The sequence below is a fragment of the Rhamphochromis sp. 'chilingali' genome, assembly GCF_963969265.1.
Source record: "Rhamphochromis sp. 'chilingali' genome assembly, chromosome: 6".
Lineage (NCBI taxonomy): Eukaryota > Metazoa > Chordata > Actinopteri > Cichliformes > Cichlidae > Rhamphochromis > Rhamphochromis sp. 'chilingali'.
The window spans coordinates 27,706,526-27,723,808 of NC_137933.1; the positions used below are offsets into that span (position 1 = coordinate 27,706,526).

The following is a 17,283-nucleotide window of genomic DNA, read 5'->3' on the forward strand; positions in this document are numbered from 1 at the left end:
CTTTAATACAACGGGCCTTTTTAGACGGAGACACTGAAGAAAAATAAAACAGACCCTGCTGGTCTGTGCTCTCGGTTTAGTAACTATGGTGTACGAAGGAAGGTGTGGCAGCTGAGTGTGTGACAGCCACATGTTTTCCATCTTCACTTTTGTTTTTATTGCTGCTTTACAACACATAAAGCTACATCTATTTGAGAGAGGACAGCCTGCAAGCACTATCACAGAAAACAGTAAACACAGGGTTGGCTATAACAGTGAGGGCAGAAAAACGGATGGTTAACATTGCTAGTAGAAAATTCAAACTTCACAGTCTTAATTGCATTTAAAAAAAAAAAGGTGAAGTCACTTTCTTTTTTTTCTTTTTTTTTTGCAAACTTACAGAAACAAGCACATGCAAAGAGCACTGCGTGGGTTTAATTACATTACGTGCTCATAGTTAAGGTTGTTTAAGTGTCTGCAAAGATAAATCAAACCCACATCAAGCAGAACAAATATCTAACATCAATTGGCTTTTATTTGCCTGCCTTGCAGCTTGTGCCTGTAGATGATTTAGATTCGAATGTCTCAGTTTTAAACTGAATTCTTCATTTCCATGTGAAAAGAGCCACTTGAGTACTGCACTGAGCAACGTTCTCGTTTGTGGAACAATGCGATCATGAATTACAAAATGTCCTCCTGCCCGATTAAGGTCAAGCACCAGTCACCAGCACAGTGCAGAGATTTATATTTAACCACGCCACACTGGTACCACTCTATTTTAACAGATTGTTCAGTCTTTCAGTGATAATGGGGGCTAGATGAAGATGATAAAATACCACAGCTACCAGTGGAAACCCAAAGTGGGTCACTGAGTCCTGGATCCAGGTTGTATCTTCTTGACTAAAGATACAACTTGCTATTAGAGAGCAGTGGATATTCAGACATGCTTTTTAACATATTATGATTTTTTCTTCATTATCTGGCTCCTTATTCTTTGAAATCTCACTTTTGATCAAAGCACAAGAAGAAAGACATGATTGGCACCTATCCAAAGCCTAAGCCTCACCGAACCTTTTTCTGTCAGGACACGCTGAAAACTATGCTTAATTTCATGCCAGATCTAACAGCATAATTGTCCAGATCAGCACTATAATAAAAGGGGAAAACCTGATCCAGGTTATAGACTAAACATGTGTGTCACCAGGAAATACTTAACAGTTTAATAAAGTTTTTTTTTTCATTATGAATAACAATGGCCCCAGTTATAAAAAGCAGCTCTAAAATTAACTGAGGGTTGGACTTGTTCTGACTATAATTATAGCCACTGATCATTGTCTGGGTCAGAAACTCCAAAATGACAACGTTTGGTCTGGTCCGGTCTATTTCAGTTAGCAGTTCTTTCTAATCATGGGCATCTGAAACCAGACTAAATTTAGAAGCAATTTAAAAAAAGGACCAGGAATTGGACGCACAGTTTTTAAGCCACTAATAATAACAATTATATTCTGAAGACAGTCCAGTTCCCCTCCAGGGTTCGTAACCAGGCTGCATAAATCCATTATAGGTTGGATCTAACTCCAGAGAAAACACAGTTCCAAGTTCCTGTTCAAATCTGTACCAGTCTAATCCTGAACAATATTATCACATCTTCTGCTAGTCCCACAATAGAACTGGTTCATGCCAGTTTAATTCCAGGAGACACAGCACCACCTTCTCCTGCAGGGAGGCTCAGTAGTAAATCTCATCCAGAATCCAGAATGGGGGCTAAAAACAAAATATTTTACATCTGTGACACTTCCCAGCCGCAGTCCAGGAGAGGTCCTGTATCCGTCTCCTTTTAAAGAGAAAACCACCTTTCTGTGCTTGTCAACTAAAACCCAGCTGAATCAGACAAGAATAAAGTCTCCTCTAAGCCACACAACAGTACCTTCTCCACCACGACTTTGACAGACTTTTCATCTTGTCCGGTGTCTGTCTTTGCTTTTTTCTGCGTTTCTTTTTCCCCCTTTGGTGCTTATGGGAGCTGTAGTTCTGCAGGCTGGCCAATATGGCTGTGTCAAACACTTCCTTGAGATTTTTTTGGGTCAGCGAAGAGCACTCTAAGTAGGCCACTGCTCCAATCTCCATCGCACAGTCCTGGGCATCCACTGGGTCCACGGGTCTTTCACGGTACTTCGCCAGATCAATGAGGACCTAAAGAAAATTACAAAAATATGAAATAAATATACTTACTAGTTTAAGCAAATAGCATCACATCACCCCAATACTATTTGTCTTAGAATTGCTTTTTACATTTTAATTGAGCCTTTTAAGGTATATCTGGATCTGACTTTAAGTTATATCTCTTTCCCCCTTGGATGCCTATTAGAGTCAAATCTCATCTTTATGGGGGAAAGACATACAGCATAAAAGTAGATCCAGGTGTGGCCCTTGTGGCTGTTTTAAAGTCAAGAGGGTGACTGCATGTTTACATGAGCACCGGCCTGAGGAGATCCTTCTCACAGAGTTAGTTATTGTTTTCCCTTTTCGGTCCTCTTAATCTGTATTGCCTGCTTTTAGTCTTCCTTTTTATAATTTTTTACATTTTTTGCCTGTTTTGTATGTTTTTCGTCTAAGCTCTTGTTTGTCTCTTTTTCTTAAATGAATTAGTCTTGTGTTTTTTCCAATTGCTACTTGCTGGAAATGGACTGACATTTGTACTGATCATTCAAAGTGCTTTAGACTACAACAGATATATATATATACCCAGCATCATCGAAAAACGTGTAAGCAAAAACGTGAAATCTACGACGGTCAAAACATGAAGTGGACATGAAAATGGACACGGTGGACCAGCGTGTTTATTACACGCTTTGATATCAGATTGCATCTTCATACTTTCATTAAGGGTAAATTGCATCCATGGTCAATTTTAGAATTGCCAGTTAAACTCACATATCTTTTTACTGTGGGACGAAGCCAGAAAGATTAGAATCTGACAACACTGATGTATAGCAGGAACACATTTGCAGGAACCTGCTTACTGTAAAGTGACAGTACTGACCTCAGCACACAATCAGTTGAGGAGACAGGAAAGATGCATCTGTACAGGCTTTAGCGTTTTTATGCACTGGGTAAGTTGCACAAAAAGGTTTTATAATCCAAACAGCTACAGCCCCTGAGTATACATGCATGTGCTTTTTCCTACAAACACATTATGCAATGCCAAAATTGCATTTGGTCATAATGTCGAAAGTTGCAACATTACCAACTTGTGACATTGCGACAACTCTTCTCTGTGGTCACAAAAAAACATCCAGACAGCACGGAGACTTGGACATTTACGAGGCTCCAGTTTGTGGTGCTGCTGAACGATGCTGTGTTTCTAATATTTACTCTACCCTGACTGATTTAAATGGAGCAGACAAAATGTATAAACCTCGACAGTGGTATAACTAAGGCTGCCAAAATGACCATAAAGGTGAATAAATATTTCTCTACAAGAGAATCAACACCAGCTGAACGTCATAACCTTCAAAATGTTACAGTTTAATTCTAGATTCACAACCAAGCTGTGCAATAACTATAATAACGCTTCCATTTAGTTTGTGCATGGTGTCATTGGTTTACACAATGATAAGAATGATAAGAGAGAGAAACAGGCAATAGAATTACATAAATTGTGATTTATGTACAGAATAAAAATCAACACCTTGACATCCTCTCTGAGATCACACTGCGTCCCGACAAGAACCAGCGGCGCAAAGGGGGCGTGTTTCCGAATCTCTGGTACCCACTTCTCAGGAACGTTCTGAAATGAGGCAGGGCTGACGACGCTGAAGCACAGCAGGAACACATCTGCACTGGTGTAACACAGAGGGCGCAGCTTGTCGAACTCATCCTGGAAAGGTTGTGAGAGACCGAGAGTGTTCACACAGAGATACTGTGATTCATCACTGCCTACCTCTGCTTCAAGGCAGTGGTTCTTAAACTAAAGGACGGGCCCCACTGCAGGTGGGATGATGAGGACTAGGAGTAACACAATGTTCAATTAATGTGATTTTGGTTTTAATATATAGCATACTTAAGCTATCATGCTAACCTTTAGTTTATTAAAGTTCACCTCAGATCCCATTTTACTGTTCATGATAGATAATAATTGGTAGAAGAGTGTGAACTTTATTTCTGCTTCTGGGGTGAAGCCTATCAGAAAAAGTTTGAGAAGCACATTTTATCAAAACCTAAAAATTGTCTTTCTGTTTTTCCTTGATCTCCAACTTTATCTTTCCTCTCTCATTCAATGTCCCACTGTTTTTGAGGGCAGCTGATCATTGTAGTGATAATCTACCATATTATCCCAGCAGTGCACTTTTCTCTGGAAGTGCAGGTTTAACTTTTGTTTCTTGCCATTTGCTATAGAACCAGGGTGATTGTACAACTGATGATGCTACATGTCATTAATGTTTGTCTTCTCTCTCCCAGAGTTTGTATTTTCTGCTGTTTTTTGTTTGTCTGTTCCTCCTTTCTCCTTACTCTTCTCTTTCCCCTCATTCTTTATCTGGTTGTACCAGAAGGCTACCACTTTCACTGGCTACTAATCAGATCTAGGTTGCATTTTAAAATTTTTGTTTTAATCTTTAGAGCACTACATGGACAGGCCCCTCCCTATATTGCTGATTTGATTCACATATACACCTCTCTCGTAACCTCCGGGGGACCACGGTGTTCCCCCACACTCGTTTCAGAGCTTGAGGGGACTGACCTTTCCTTGCATCCAGACTGTGGAATGCACTTCCTATATTTCTACAGCGTTCAGACTCTGTGGAGACCTTCAAAAAGCAGCTAAGGACATTTTTATTTCAAAAAGCTTTTAATTAGACCAGGGCTTTTATGATGTATTTGTGATTGTATTGAGTTTTTGTTACCTCTCTTGTGAAACACTTTGTGACATATGTCTGTGAAAAGTGCTATATAAATAAACTTTTACTTACTGATTTACTTTACTGTTTCTCTTCCTGCTAAAAATAAGTTCTTTCTCCCCATTGTCACCAAATCCTTTCTCATAGGGCATCAGCTGATGGTTGCAGTTTCCAGATACTACAAACTGTCTTACATATAAATACAGCTGAAGTGAGCTGAAAAATGGTGATTATAATGTTTTTTACATGTTACATGTCAAGGTTATTACAGCTAACTAAAACGAAACTTAAAAACTAAAACTAGATGTGAAACTAAAATAAAAATAAAAACTAGAACCAAATGAAATGATTTTGTAAACTTAAACTAACAAAAATAAAATAAAAACATAGAGGAAATGTCCATTTTTAGTTTTAATGTTTGAGTATTTGTTACTTTGGATCAAATAAATGTATTACAACTTGCCTGATGAGTCACTGATAGACTTGTTTTTTTGAGACTCTATTTACAAGACTGTGAGCTGACTGTGAGTTAAAATGTTTTGGGGTTTTTGTTATACCTATAGTAATTTTCCTAAATCTTGCCTCTGATTATTATTATTATGCCCTCAAAAATAATGCTTAAAAAACTAACACTGAAACTAATAAAACATAAATTAAAACTAAACATTTTTGAACAATAAAAACTAAACTGAAATAAGAAAATCCACTCTGGAAACTTACTGAAACTAAACTGAATTAAAAACAAAAAGTCAAAATGAAGTAAAAAATAAAAACTCATTAGAAAAAAAAAGACTATAATAACTCTGGTGCATGATTATGTGATTATACTGCATGTGTGGTGATTTTGTTTTACCATATTTGTTTTATCTCTATCAGCATATACCCTCTGTTTGATGTTTAACCAGTTGTAGCTTATCACAGTGTTCTACATCTTCCACTATCTTCAAACAAACATCTACTCCTTCGCAAATGTAGACAGAATTACATCACTTCCTGTGTGCCAGAGAGTTATTCCAAGGAAAGACCTAGAGATACACAAAACACTGATTTATCTTTAGTCTGTGAGTAATCCTAATCTATGTTCCTGTCATCTATGAAACATCCCTGCAATGTAGAACCTAATGAACTTCATGTTTTAACCTGTTTACATGTTATCCCACTGACTAGGGCTAGGACGTGCATTGTCCTGTTTCAATGCAGCCTCTTTAGCACGTCTTACCCCTCTTCCCTCCCATTTCCTTTGTAGCTCAGGCAAAAAAAAAAGGCATTTGTCTTACTGGATGCTACTCAGACAGGCAAGAAAGTAAGAAAGAATGATTTCCTTGGGAGAGGCATTGTGTCCAACATGAATTTAAAAAAAGAACAACAGGAAACACTGCCCTCTGAGTGTCTAGTGTTAGTTTGTACAGAGGTCACTGACCTGTCCAGCTGTGTCACAGAGTTGTAGTTTAACTGGCTGCCCGTCCACTGATACCACCGCTACATGCACACATGCACACACACACACACACACACACACACACACACACACACACACACACACACACACACACACACACACACACACACACACACACACACACACACACACATCATCTTGAGGTTAGTATCACCAATGTAAAGTTTACTGTTGTAATAAAATGACAAACTTTGACTTTGATGACAACACAAACTGGCAAAAAAGTCAGTATGATAAAAAAAATTAAAAGAATATGAATTAAAATATTTAATATATTAAATAAGTCAAGTAAACACATAAATCAATCCCTTGAGACAGCATCTAGTAGGCAAAACTGTGGCTGTGTGAAATAGGATCATTAAAGCCAAAGATATCATTTCTAACACTTGATGAACTGAAACTTAGATCATTGGATTTATTGGATCCTATGAACCATGTCATGAGTTTCTCCTATTTTTTACCTGAGAAGTTGTCAAACGCAGTCGGGACGTACTCGGTTGGATAGCCGTTGGTGGTGTAGCTGACCACCAGGCTGGTTTTCCCCACAGCCCCGTCCCCGACCAGGACGCACTTCACCCGCTTCTCCGCTGCTCCGGCTCCCGCTGACCCTGCCGCGGATCGCCGCGTCCTGCCCGAGCCTCTGTCCCGGCTCCGGACCCTCCGCGGGGGCACAGGCGGAGCAGGGGACACCGGTGCCGGCTTGTAGCAGCCATCGCCCCGCTGGGGCATCTGGCACGGAGAGGAGGGTGACATGGAGCCCGAGGAGACCCGGGCGGGAGGTTCAGTCCTGTTGAGGGCCAGTTTTCACTCCGTCCATTCTTCCGTTAACGTCCGCCACAGTTTGTCAACTGACTTTATGTGGTAGCCGAAGCCCTCTTCCTTTTAGTTACCATGGTTAAATCACCAAGGTTGGACCCGAGGCTCACCCAACACAGCCCCTTTAAGCGTCATGATTTATTAAATTATTAATGAGAGTCCGATTCTAAGAGCGGAGGATGAATTAACGTTGGCCGCTGGTCTGAGTCTATGTCCGTCCAGACGTCCAACGGACAGACCCGCCGCTAACTCCCCTTCAGTGACATCACGGTGCCTCTGTGTGTGTGTGTGTGTGTGTGTGTGTGTGTGTGTGTGTGTGTGTGTGTGTGTGTGTGTGTGTGTGTGTGTGTGTGCTTGGATTACAGGTGTTGTGGGGACACATAGCGGTTGCACGCACTCACACTGTATGGACTTGCAACTCTTCGGAGGACAAACTCTTCGGATGTCTTACAAATCCATTAAGGTTTAGATTGATGTTGGTGTTAACTAAGTAAAAAAAGTAGTAGACGATGGTTTCATAGACTGAAATTTGATCTATTTTTTCCCTCTTTTTTTCCTGTTGCTTTTGTTTTCTTTCTTTTGAAAATGCTCTGCTGCTTTCATCAAGCATTATAGTGGCGTTTTCCTTGTATGAAATATCAGCATTATAGTCTAACATCTTTATTTTCATTTTTTGAAATGAAAACCATGGTATGTGGTTTTCTCTTCTTTTTGTCTATTCTGGAGTACTTACTGCAAATCGCATACCACATCTTATCACACCACAGCAAAGCTGGTTTACTGGTAGCCTATTATGTACTTTACTACTGGAACTTAAAAACAAACTGAAGTCAAACATAGAGGAACAAAAGATCCCCAGTTCACAGAGACACAAATGCCTTGTGGTTTGCATATATATATATATATATATATATATACACACACACATGGATACACAGTATATGAGGGGGGGAAAGTTTTGTCCAATTATAATGAGTTGAAAGTCAATATTTGGTGTGACCACCTCTATTCTTCAACACAGTCTGAACTCTCATAGCCAGCTTTCTTGTGATTTCTTTAAGTGGTCTTCAAGAATAGTTCTATAGGCTTCTTGTAGGACATTCAAAGTTCTTTTTTGGACATTGGCTGCCTTTTGTTCCATTTTCTGTCAAGACGATCAAGTGATGCTGAACCCTCCCTTATTTACACCAAGTCTAAGCTGATGGGGGCTTCCCACGATGTACTGAGCATTTCTTTTTCACTCATCTCTTTTCACTTTCTGTGTATTGATACACCACTTTGCATTTAATCATTACTTATAATTAATATCTGGCTCATTTCCACAGTGTGTCTTTTGTCCTGTCCCCTTCCTCTCATCCCCAAACGGTTGCCCCTCCCTGAGCCTGGTTTTGCTGGATGTTTCTTTGTCTTAAAAGGGAGTTTTTCCTTCCCACTGTCACCAAGTTCTTGTCTATAGAGGGTCATCTGATTTTTGTTGTTTCCTTCTGTATTATTGTAAGGTCTTCACCTTAAAATAGTTATAAAGCACCATGGGATGACTGTTGCAATTTGGCACTATATAAAATTTAACTGAACTGAATGATCCCACACTTCTTCAGTAATGTTAGGGTCCAGGTTCTGGGGAGACTATTGTGTGTTTTTCTATCCAGGTATGCATATGCTGCATTTTTAGTGGGATCATTACTATGCTAAAAAAAAGAAAAGAACTGTAGCTGCTACCAATCAGATGCTTTTCAAAACTGATGGTGCTTTTCTGCGTTCATAATTTCATCAATTTTGACAAGATCCCAACACCAAGGCTGAAATGCAGCTGTAAAACATAACAGTACCTCCACTGTGTTTTACAGTTGGCTGTAGACATTCAACTCTCTTGAACTCCTCCATTGATGATGATTCATCACTCCATCAGATCCGCTGCTACTGATTTTGAGTCCAGTTCTTGTGTAATTATTAATACCTCTGCCTTAACCCCCCCCCCCCCCCCTTATTTCCCCTTCTTAAGAATGAGAATGAATGAATGAGGCATTAGTGAACAGTGCGTGGATGAAGGGCCAGACACAACATTGATTCATCCCTTGTATTCTGTTGTTTTTATGCTTGCCTGACTCATAGGGAAGTGTTAAGTAGCTTAACAAAAACTTTGAAAGACCCCCAGAAAACCCAGAGAACTGTGTCTTAAGAACATGGATGGGATTTTTTTTTCTTTTCCCCCCCCCCCCCTCTGCCTCTTGCTTTATTAGCCTTACTTATTAGCCTTGCTATTCCAGCCTTATGACAGCTGAAATAGCCTCCTAGCATAAGATAAGATAAGATAAGATAAGATAAGATAACCTTTATTAGTCCCACACGTGGGAAATTTGTTTTGTCACAGCAGGAGTGGACAGTGCAAAAGTTATGAGGCAAAAATTAGAATACAATAAGAATAAATACAGTACACAACTGTACAGAATAGAATAAAATAAAATACTATATACAGTAGAATAAAATAAAATAAATATACAATAAGATAAAAATAGAATACAAATACAAATACTATATACAACTGAGTAAAAATACAACGATGACAGAAAGGATTATTGCACTTAGTATTATTGCATATGTATGGATGTGTGTGCTTGATCAGTTAAAGTCTTTATTATGGAGTCTGACAGCAGTGGGGAGGAAAGACCTGCGAAATCTCTCCGTCCCACACCGTGGGTGCCGCAGTCTCCCACTGAAGGAGCTGCTCAGTGCTGTCACAGTCTGCTGCATGGGGTGGGAGATGTTGTCCATCAGGGATGACAGCTTAGCTGCCGTTCTCCTGTCACTCACCACCTCCACTGGGTCCAGAGGGCATCCTAGAACAGAGCTGGCCCTTCGGATCACCCTGTTCAGTCTCTTCCTGTCCCCAGCAGAGATGCTGCCGCCCCAGCAGACCACGCCATAAAAGATAGCAGAAGCCACAACAGAGTCATAGAAGGTCTTCAGGAGTGGGCCCTCCACTCCAAACGACCTGAGTCTCCACAGCAGGTACAGCCTGCTCTGCCCTTTCCTGTAGAGGGCGTCTGAGTTATGAGTCCAGTCCAGTCTGTTGTTCAGATGAACACCAAGGTACCTGTAGCTGTCCACAGCCTCAATGTCCATACCCTGGATGTTCAGTGGTTGCAGTGGAGAATGCTTGTGCCTGCGGAAGTCTACCACCAGCTCCTTGGTTTTACTGGCGTTGATCTGGAGGTAGTTCAGCTGGCACCAGTCCACAAAGTCTTGAGTCAGTCCTCTGTACTCCTTGTCGTCCCCATCAGTGATGAGGCCGACTATTGCAGAGTCATCAGAGAACTTCTGCAGGAAGCACTGGGTGGAATTGTGGGAGAAGTCTGCAGTGTAGATGGTGAAGAGGAACGGAGCCAGAACCGTTCCCTGTGGGGCCCCCGTACTGCAGACGACCCTGTCCGACACACAGCCCTGAGTCCTCACATACTGTGGTCGGTCGGTGAGGTAGTCCAGGATCCAGGTAGTGAGGTGATGGTCCACTCCAGAGTTCACCAGCTTGTCCTTTAGAACCGAGGGAAGAATGGTGTTGAAGGCACTGGAGAAATCAAAGAACATGATTCTCACAGTGCTTCCAGCGGTCTCCAGGTGAGCGAGGGGACGATGTAGGAGGTGAATGACGGCATCATCCGCTCCAATGCCAGGCTGGTAGGCAAACTGAAGTGGGTCCAGTGATGAGCTTATTAGGCGCCGAAGCTGAGCCAGGACCAACCGCTCCAGGGTCTTCATCAGGTGGGATGTCAGAGCCACCGGCCTGTAGCTGTTGAGGTCCTTGGGGCGTGAAGTCTTTGGCACTGGTACAACACAGGAGGTTTTCCAGAGCTGTGAGCTGTAGTCCCTCCAATTCCAATTTAAAGCAAAATATAAATATTGAGGGGAGCCTCGGGAAAGAAAAATAGAGCTATATCACGTTATAACGTGAAAAGTACAATATAAATATTATAATGTACGAACGTTATAATTATGTATATTGTAATAACGTGAAATTATATTATTCAAACGTGACTTTTTGTAAAACTTTTTAGACTACAGGTGTGACATTTGCGCCATCTGGTGGACACAACAAAATACAACTAAAGTTAAACTTATTAAAACATATTAAAACTCTACTTGTAGAATAGCAGTCAAACGTGTTAATTCAAGCCACCAAGCACTATCATATATTTATGAGTATTTACCAACAGAGTGACAGTTTCGAGGCCCACGGAACAAAAGTCTGGGCTGTGTTTCCTCACGGACGAGTTTCAGAACTGTAGCAGCATGTGTTTTGGTTGTGAGATGTAGAAGACGCTCCGTTAGTAAGGGTTAGAGTCTGTTCGTTAAATATTCTGTAATACCAGTATGTCCTCGGCGGAGGTAGTTCTGGGTTTCCTGGAGGATGCGGAGCCGTGGCGGCTTCGGTCTCCTCAGTTCCCGAGTAAAGTCGGAGGGAAGCCGGCGTGGCTCAGCCAGAGAGGCCTGCCCTCTCTGCCCGGACTGGAGTGTGAGATATGCCGTCTGCCTATGGTTTTCCTGCTGCAGGTGAATCTCCAGGAGCCATGTTATCCTACTTCATAAAAATATTTACTTCACTGTACTGTACTGTGGTATAGAGAGATGTGCTGACAGTATAATATAAAGACTGAAATAACTTTTAGACTACAGTTTTGGTGTCCTGTATAAAGAGTTAAACAGTAAACTTAAAGAAGTCCAGACGCTTTTCTTTGCAAGCTCCTTTGACTACGATGACCTGGATGACTGAGAACCTTCACAGACAAACAGTAAACATATTAACACAACATTTTTAGCAGCATAAACACAAAGAAAGGAAAGTGGCACACATATCAAACATTTGTATTTTATAAGCCTCCTAAAAAGGTACATACTGAAATATATCCTTAATAAATTAGAATCCCCCAAAATATATTTAATTGCATGGTTTAGGTACTAGACCTTCATTAGCCGGCTGGTTATTGATATATATTCTGATATAAGAATCTGAACATATTACCCAGGTGGTGTACAATGTGTGAGTATTTTTCAACTTTAATTAAGTACTTTTTACAAGCCTGATCTCTCTCTCTCACACACACACACACACCCACCCACCCACCCTATACCTAAGTGCACACATACTCAAATCTGGGTCAACTCCAATTTAACTTCTGCATCCCACCTCAGCCTTATTCACTATAAATAAATAAATACTAGATTTACCTGACTTGTTGCAGGTGTATGCACCAATATCCGGTCAGGACAGAAGTTTTCACCGAACGCTCTTTCTCTTCTGCTGCAAAACTCCAGAGTGCTACACGCGAAATGACAGCCGCTGCATGAAAGGTAGTTCTTCACTGTTTGATGTCTGTCACTTCCCAGGGGTGATGTTGTGAGATGTTGTCTGATTCTACTAATTTTTCTCAATAGATTTTGCAGTATTTCTTAAAAAGCTGTGTTTTCCTTCATGCCAGTTTTCAGAAACCAGTTACAGAGGAGGAACGAGTTCTACCCCTATGACCCTCCAGCAGGTTTGTGAATTTTTGCTGCCTAACTCTTAATGAAGTATTCAAGATTCAATTTCTGAGTATTTGTAGAAGAATATGGTGGTGGTAGCATCATACTCTGGGACTGTTTTGTTGTTAGTAGTGCTGGTGGTTCCACAAAGTGGATGAAATAATGAAGGAATGGAATACCAGTTTAACCACTTTGTCACACTTGGATGTTCCTTCCAGCTACCAAAAGTTTCTGGTTGAGGTGCAATTTGCTAAAGAACATTTAACAAAATATACAGAGTGTGTATGTATATATTTGAACCTTATACTATACTTTTCACCCTGTGTGGAGTATAAAAATGTGTATGTATGTGAACCTTTGACCAAAACTGTATATCAACAAATATAAAATTATCATCTTCCCTTTAGAGGATGAACCACCCTGTGATGCTGAGGAGGGCCAGAGTGTGTTGCCCGTTTCGGGAGTTAAACTGTGTTGGGTGTGCGGATGCCCCGGTAACAAAGCCTGCTCTCGGTGCCACACTGTGACCTACTGTGGAAAACACCACCAGACCCTCCACTGGAAACAATCTCACAAGAAGGAGTGTTGCAGCCAAGGTGTGTGTGGGGGATATTTACTGGAGCTGCAAAAATCGTAATCACATTTTTTCAGTGTTGAGTTTAATGATTGTGTTCATTAAACCTTCCAAAGAAGAAATCTGGTTCTGAAATTTTAATAGATGAATACATAAAATGAATTTAGAGTAAAAAAAAAAATGAAAGGAGTGAATTTGGATTTTTATAAAGAGGCAAAAGTAAAGAAAGGTGATGAGTTCAAAATCATAAAACAGCACAATAAACCTTTTATTAATTGATGGAAGCTAAGGTTGTAATTGAAAATAATATTTGAGTAATTTCACAGCCCTCGGTACATTTAGATTAATTGGTGATTGTAAAATGGGTGTTAGCCCTTTAGTGGGCAGCCGATCTGATCCAGAGTGTATCTATATTTAGAAAAGCGATGGATAAAAAGAGAAGTGGTCCATAATCCTTTTCCGTGAGTTAAGAGAATTATGACCGTCATTTCTCATCACTAGAAAGACTAAACTTGTCCGTCTCTGTCTAGAAGGGTCTCCTGTTACACCCTCCCCGCTCCTCTTTCCTGAGACTGAGCTGGTCACTGAGCCAGAGGAGGAGGAGAAAGATGTCAAAGAGGCTGAAGGAGAACAAGAAGAAGAGGACGGTGGAGGGATCATTACTCAGAGGAGTGTGGATTGTCCCGCCTTGGCAGAATGTAAGGTTAAAGGTTAAAGTTTTTCTCAGTTTTCAATTGAAAAGTGAACTTTTATGTAGAAAAGTCCAGTCTTAGTGATGTATACAGTGGGGCAAAAAAGTATTTAGTCAGCCACCGATTGTGCAAGTTCCCCCACCTAAAATGATGACAGAGGTCAGTAATTTGCACCAGAGGTACACTTCAACTGTGAGAGACAGAATGTGAAAAAAAAAAATCCATGAATCCACATGGTAGGATTTGTAAAGAATTTATTCGTAAATCAGGGTGGAAAATAAGTATTTGGTCAATAACAAAAATACAACTCAATACTTTGTAACATAACCTTTGTTGGCAATAACAGAGGTCAAACGTTTACTATAGGTCTTTACCAGGTTTGCACACACAGTAGCTGGTATTTTGGCCCATTCCTCCATGCAGATCTTCTCGAGAGCAGTGATGTTTTGGGGCTGTCGCCGAGCAACACGGACTTTCAACTCCCGCCACAGATTTTCTATGGGGTTGAGGTCTGGAGACTGGCTAGGCCACTCCAGGACTTTCAAATGCTTCTTATGGAGCCACTCCTTTGTTGCCCGGGCGGTGTGTTTTGGATCATTGTCATGTTGGAAGACCCAGCCTCGTTTCATCTTCAAAGTTCTCACTGATGGAAGGAGGTTTTGGCTCAAAATCTCACGATACATGGCCCCATTCATTCTGTCCTTAACACGGATCAGTCGTCCTGTCCCCTTGGCAGAAAAACAGCCCCATAGCATGATGTTTCCACCCCCATGCTTCACGGTAGGTATGGTGTTCTTGGGATGCAACTCAGTATTCTTCTTCCTCCAAGCACGACGAGTTGAGTTTATACCAAAAAGTTCTACTTTGGTTTCATCTGACCACATGACATTCTCCCAATCCTCTGCTGTATCATCCATGTGCTCTCTGGCAAACTTCAGACGGGCCTGGACATGCACTGGCTTCAGCAGCGGAACACGTCTGGCACTGCGGGATTTGATTCCCTGCCGTTGTAGTGTGTTACTGATGGTGACCTTTGTTACTTTGGTCCCAGCTCTCTGCAGGTCATTCACCAGGTCCCCCCGTGTGGTTCTGGGATCTTTGCTCACCGTTCTCATGATCATTTTGACCCCACGGGATGAGATCTTGCGTGGAGCCCCAGATCGAGGGAGATTATCAGTGGTCTTGTATGTCTTCCATTTTCTGATGATTGCTCCCACAGTTGATTTTTTCACACCAAGCTGCTTGCCTATTGTAGATTCACTCTTCCCAGTCTGGTGCAGGTCTACAATACTTTTCCTGGTGTCCTTCGAAAGCTCTTTGGTCTTGGCCATGGCGGAGTTTGGAGTCTGACTGTTTGAGGCTGTGGACAGGTGTCTTTTATACAGATGATGAGTTCAAACAGGTGCCATTCATACAGGTAACGAGTGGGGGACAGAAAAGCTTCTTACAGAAGACGTTACAGGTCTGTGAGAGCCAGAGATTTTCCTTGTTTGAGGTGACCAAATACTTATTTTCCACCCTAATTTACGAATAAATTCTTTACAAATCCTACCATGTGGATTCATGGATTTTTTTCTCACATTCTGTCTCTCACAGTTGAAGTGTACCTCTGGTGCAAATTACTGACCTCTGTCATCATTTTAAGTGGGGGAACTTGCACAATCGGTGGCTGACTAAATACTTTTTTGCCCCACTGTATATTTATTTCATTATAATTTATAACCAATCCTGACCCTTCTGTTCTCTATCAGCCCTGGCAGAGAGCGACCTGGACGAGATGGCAATGCACGAGACTGAAGACAGTAAAGTGTTCCAGAGGTTTAAGAAGAAGATCGCACCTGAACCTCACCAGGTAGAAAATAGAAGAGCTGAAAAGATCCAGACGGTTGTTTTCTTCTGTCCATATCTCACAGTGTTTGTCATTTCTAGGTGATACGTTACAGTCGAGGGGGCTCTCCCTTGTGGGTCTCCTCTCAGCACATCCCTTCAGATGAGGATATCCCACCATGCACCTGTGGTGCCAAGAGGACGTTTGAGTTCCAGGTAATCGACCTGCTGATCTGTTGAAGACCTGCTCGGGTCTTTAATCTTTCGCTAATGGTTGATTTATTCACAAGTTTGTGCTGTTGCTATCCTGTGTGCGTGTAGGTGATGCCGCAGCTGTTAAACAGTCTAAGCGTGGACTCGACTGGAGCTAGCATTGACTGGGGGACTGCGGCTGTCTACACGTGCTCTGCCAGCTGTGAACGCAGCGACCAGTACTGCCCCGAGTTCATCTGGAAGCAGGACTTCAGCTCAGATCAACACACGCAGACTGAACGAAGATGATGGGCGTCCCTTGTTTCATGCATAGCAGGAAAAGCACAGGTGGTGCTGATTTCATTAATATGTTTAGGCGACTCCGCTTCAGTGTGTTCGTTCACCCACGTGGCTTGGTGGGACACCTGATGTTGACATATCCAAATGTTTCACCTGAACTTGTCATTCAGTCAAAAAGCTGCGTGGTGCTGCAGGTAAGAGCTGACTACTTATGCTGACTGAGCTAATCACATGGGAGTAATGCTGCCTCTCCCTATTAAATGGACTGGAGATTTAACTAATCATAAACTTTGTGCAAACATAAACATCAGTGTAAAATGCCATCTCCAAATGTATAAACGACGTGTGTGCAAAAAGACGTGTGTTGCATCATTAAAAACAAATTTAGCAAAACAATGTTTAAAGAAACATCTGGATTTTTCCACTAATCACCTCACAGCGGCTCACCAGCGTCCACCCACACAGTTTAATAACCACAGCAATAAGTCACCAATTGAGACAAATTCTGACATTTACCAGCAAGACTCACCTCAAGTTACTGACTACGTCTTTCAAACTCTATTCATAGTTCAGGTTAAGTATCTTAGCCAGAACATTTAAGTAATTAAAATGTATTCAGATACAGAAAACCGAATGTTTTAATGAACGAGTCTGATAAAGGGCTGCACAGGAAAAACACATCAAATACTTGATACCAGCTACAGTATGCTATGATGCATGCTCCTTTACTGCTATATAATATGAAACAAGGATGAAGCCACTGCCAAACCTGTTTACAGCTGTGGATTTAACCTAAAATTAGTACCATATTATCCTAGTAAGAGCTCTTCCCTCTCAAACTGCTGGCTCATTTGTGGTTCCTAGAATTTCCAAAAGTAAAATGGGAGGCAGAGCCTTCAGTTATCAGACGCCTCTGTGGAACCAGCTCCCAGGTTGGGAATCAGGAAACTCTCTCTAGAATTAAAACTTTTAAAGTTTACTTACTTTTATTTTTTCATGTCTATTTAAGTGCTATTTATGACACTATGT

General features: G+C 41.4%; 2 protein-coding genes across 3 annotated transcripts; one reads left to right on the forward strand and one right to left on the reverse strand.

Annotated features, from left to right (window-relative positions):
• Positions 1-328: 328 nt before the first annotated feature.
• On the reverse strand, positions 329-7,410 carry rhoua (ras homolog family member Ua). The gene is made up of 4 exons (XM_080884848.1): positions 6,798-7,410; positions 6,298-6,356; positions 3,671-3,859; positions 329-2,172 (listed from the first exon to the last, which is right to left on the reverse strand). The coding sequence occupies exons 1-4, from the start codon at positions 7,087-7,089 to the stop codon at positions 1,888-1,890; spliced, it is 825 nt and encodes a 274-aa protein (XP_080740974.1). The 5' UTR covers positions 7,090-7,410; the 3' UTR covers positions 329-1,887.
• Positions 7,411-11,412: 4,002 nt separating this feature from the next.
• pdcd2 (programmed cell death 2) lies at positions 11,413-16,656 on the forward strand. Of its 2 annotated transcripts, none has more exons than XM_080885228.1 (8): positions 11,413-11,700; positions 12,390-12,498; positions 12,627-12,683; positions 13,077-13,265; positions 13,777-13,941; positions 15,687-15,787; positions 15,865-15,978; positions 16,084-16,656. In XM_080885228.1, the coding sequence occupies exons 1-8, from the start codon at positions 11,521-11,523 to the stop codon at positions 16,261-16,263; spliced, it is 1,095 nt and encodes a 364-aa protein (XP_080741354.1). In that variant the 5' UTR covers positions 11,413-11,520; the 3' UTR covers positions 16,264-16,656. The 2 variants fall into 2 exon arrangements, with proteins under 2 accessions (XP_080741354.1, XP_080741353.1); XM_080885227.1 differs by having other exon boundaries at positions 13,774-13,941; positions 16,084-16,655.
• The last annotated feature ends 627 nt before the right edge of the window (positions 16,657-17,283 follow it).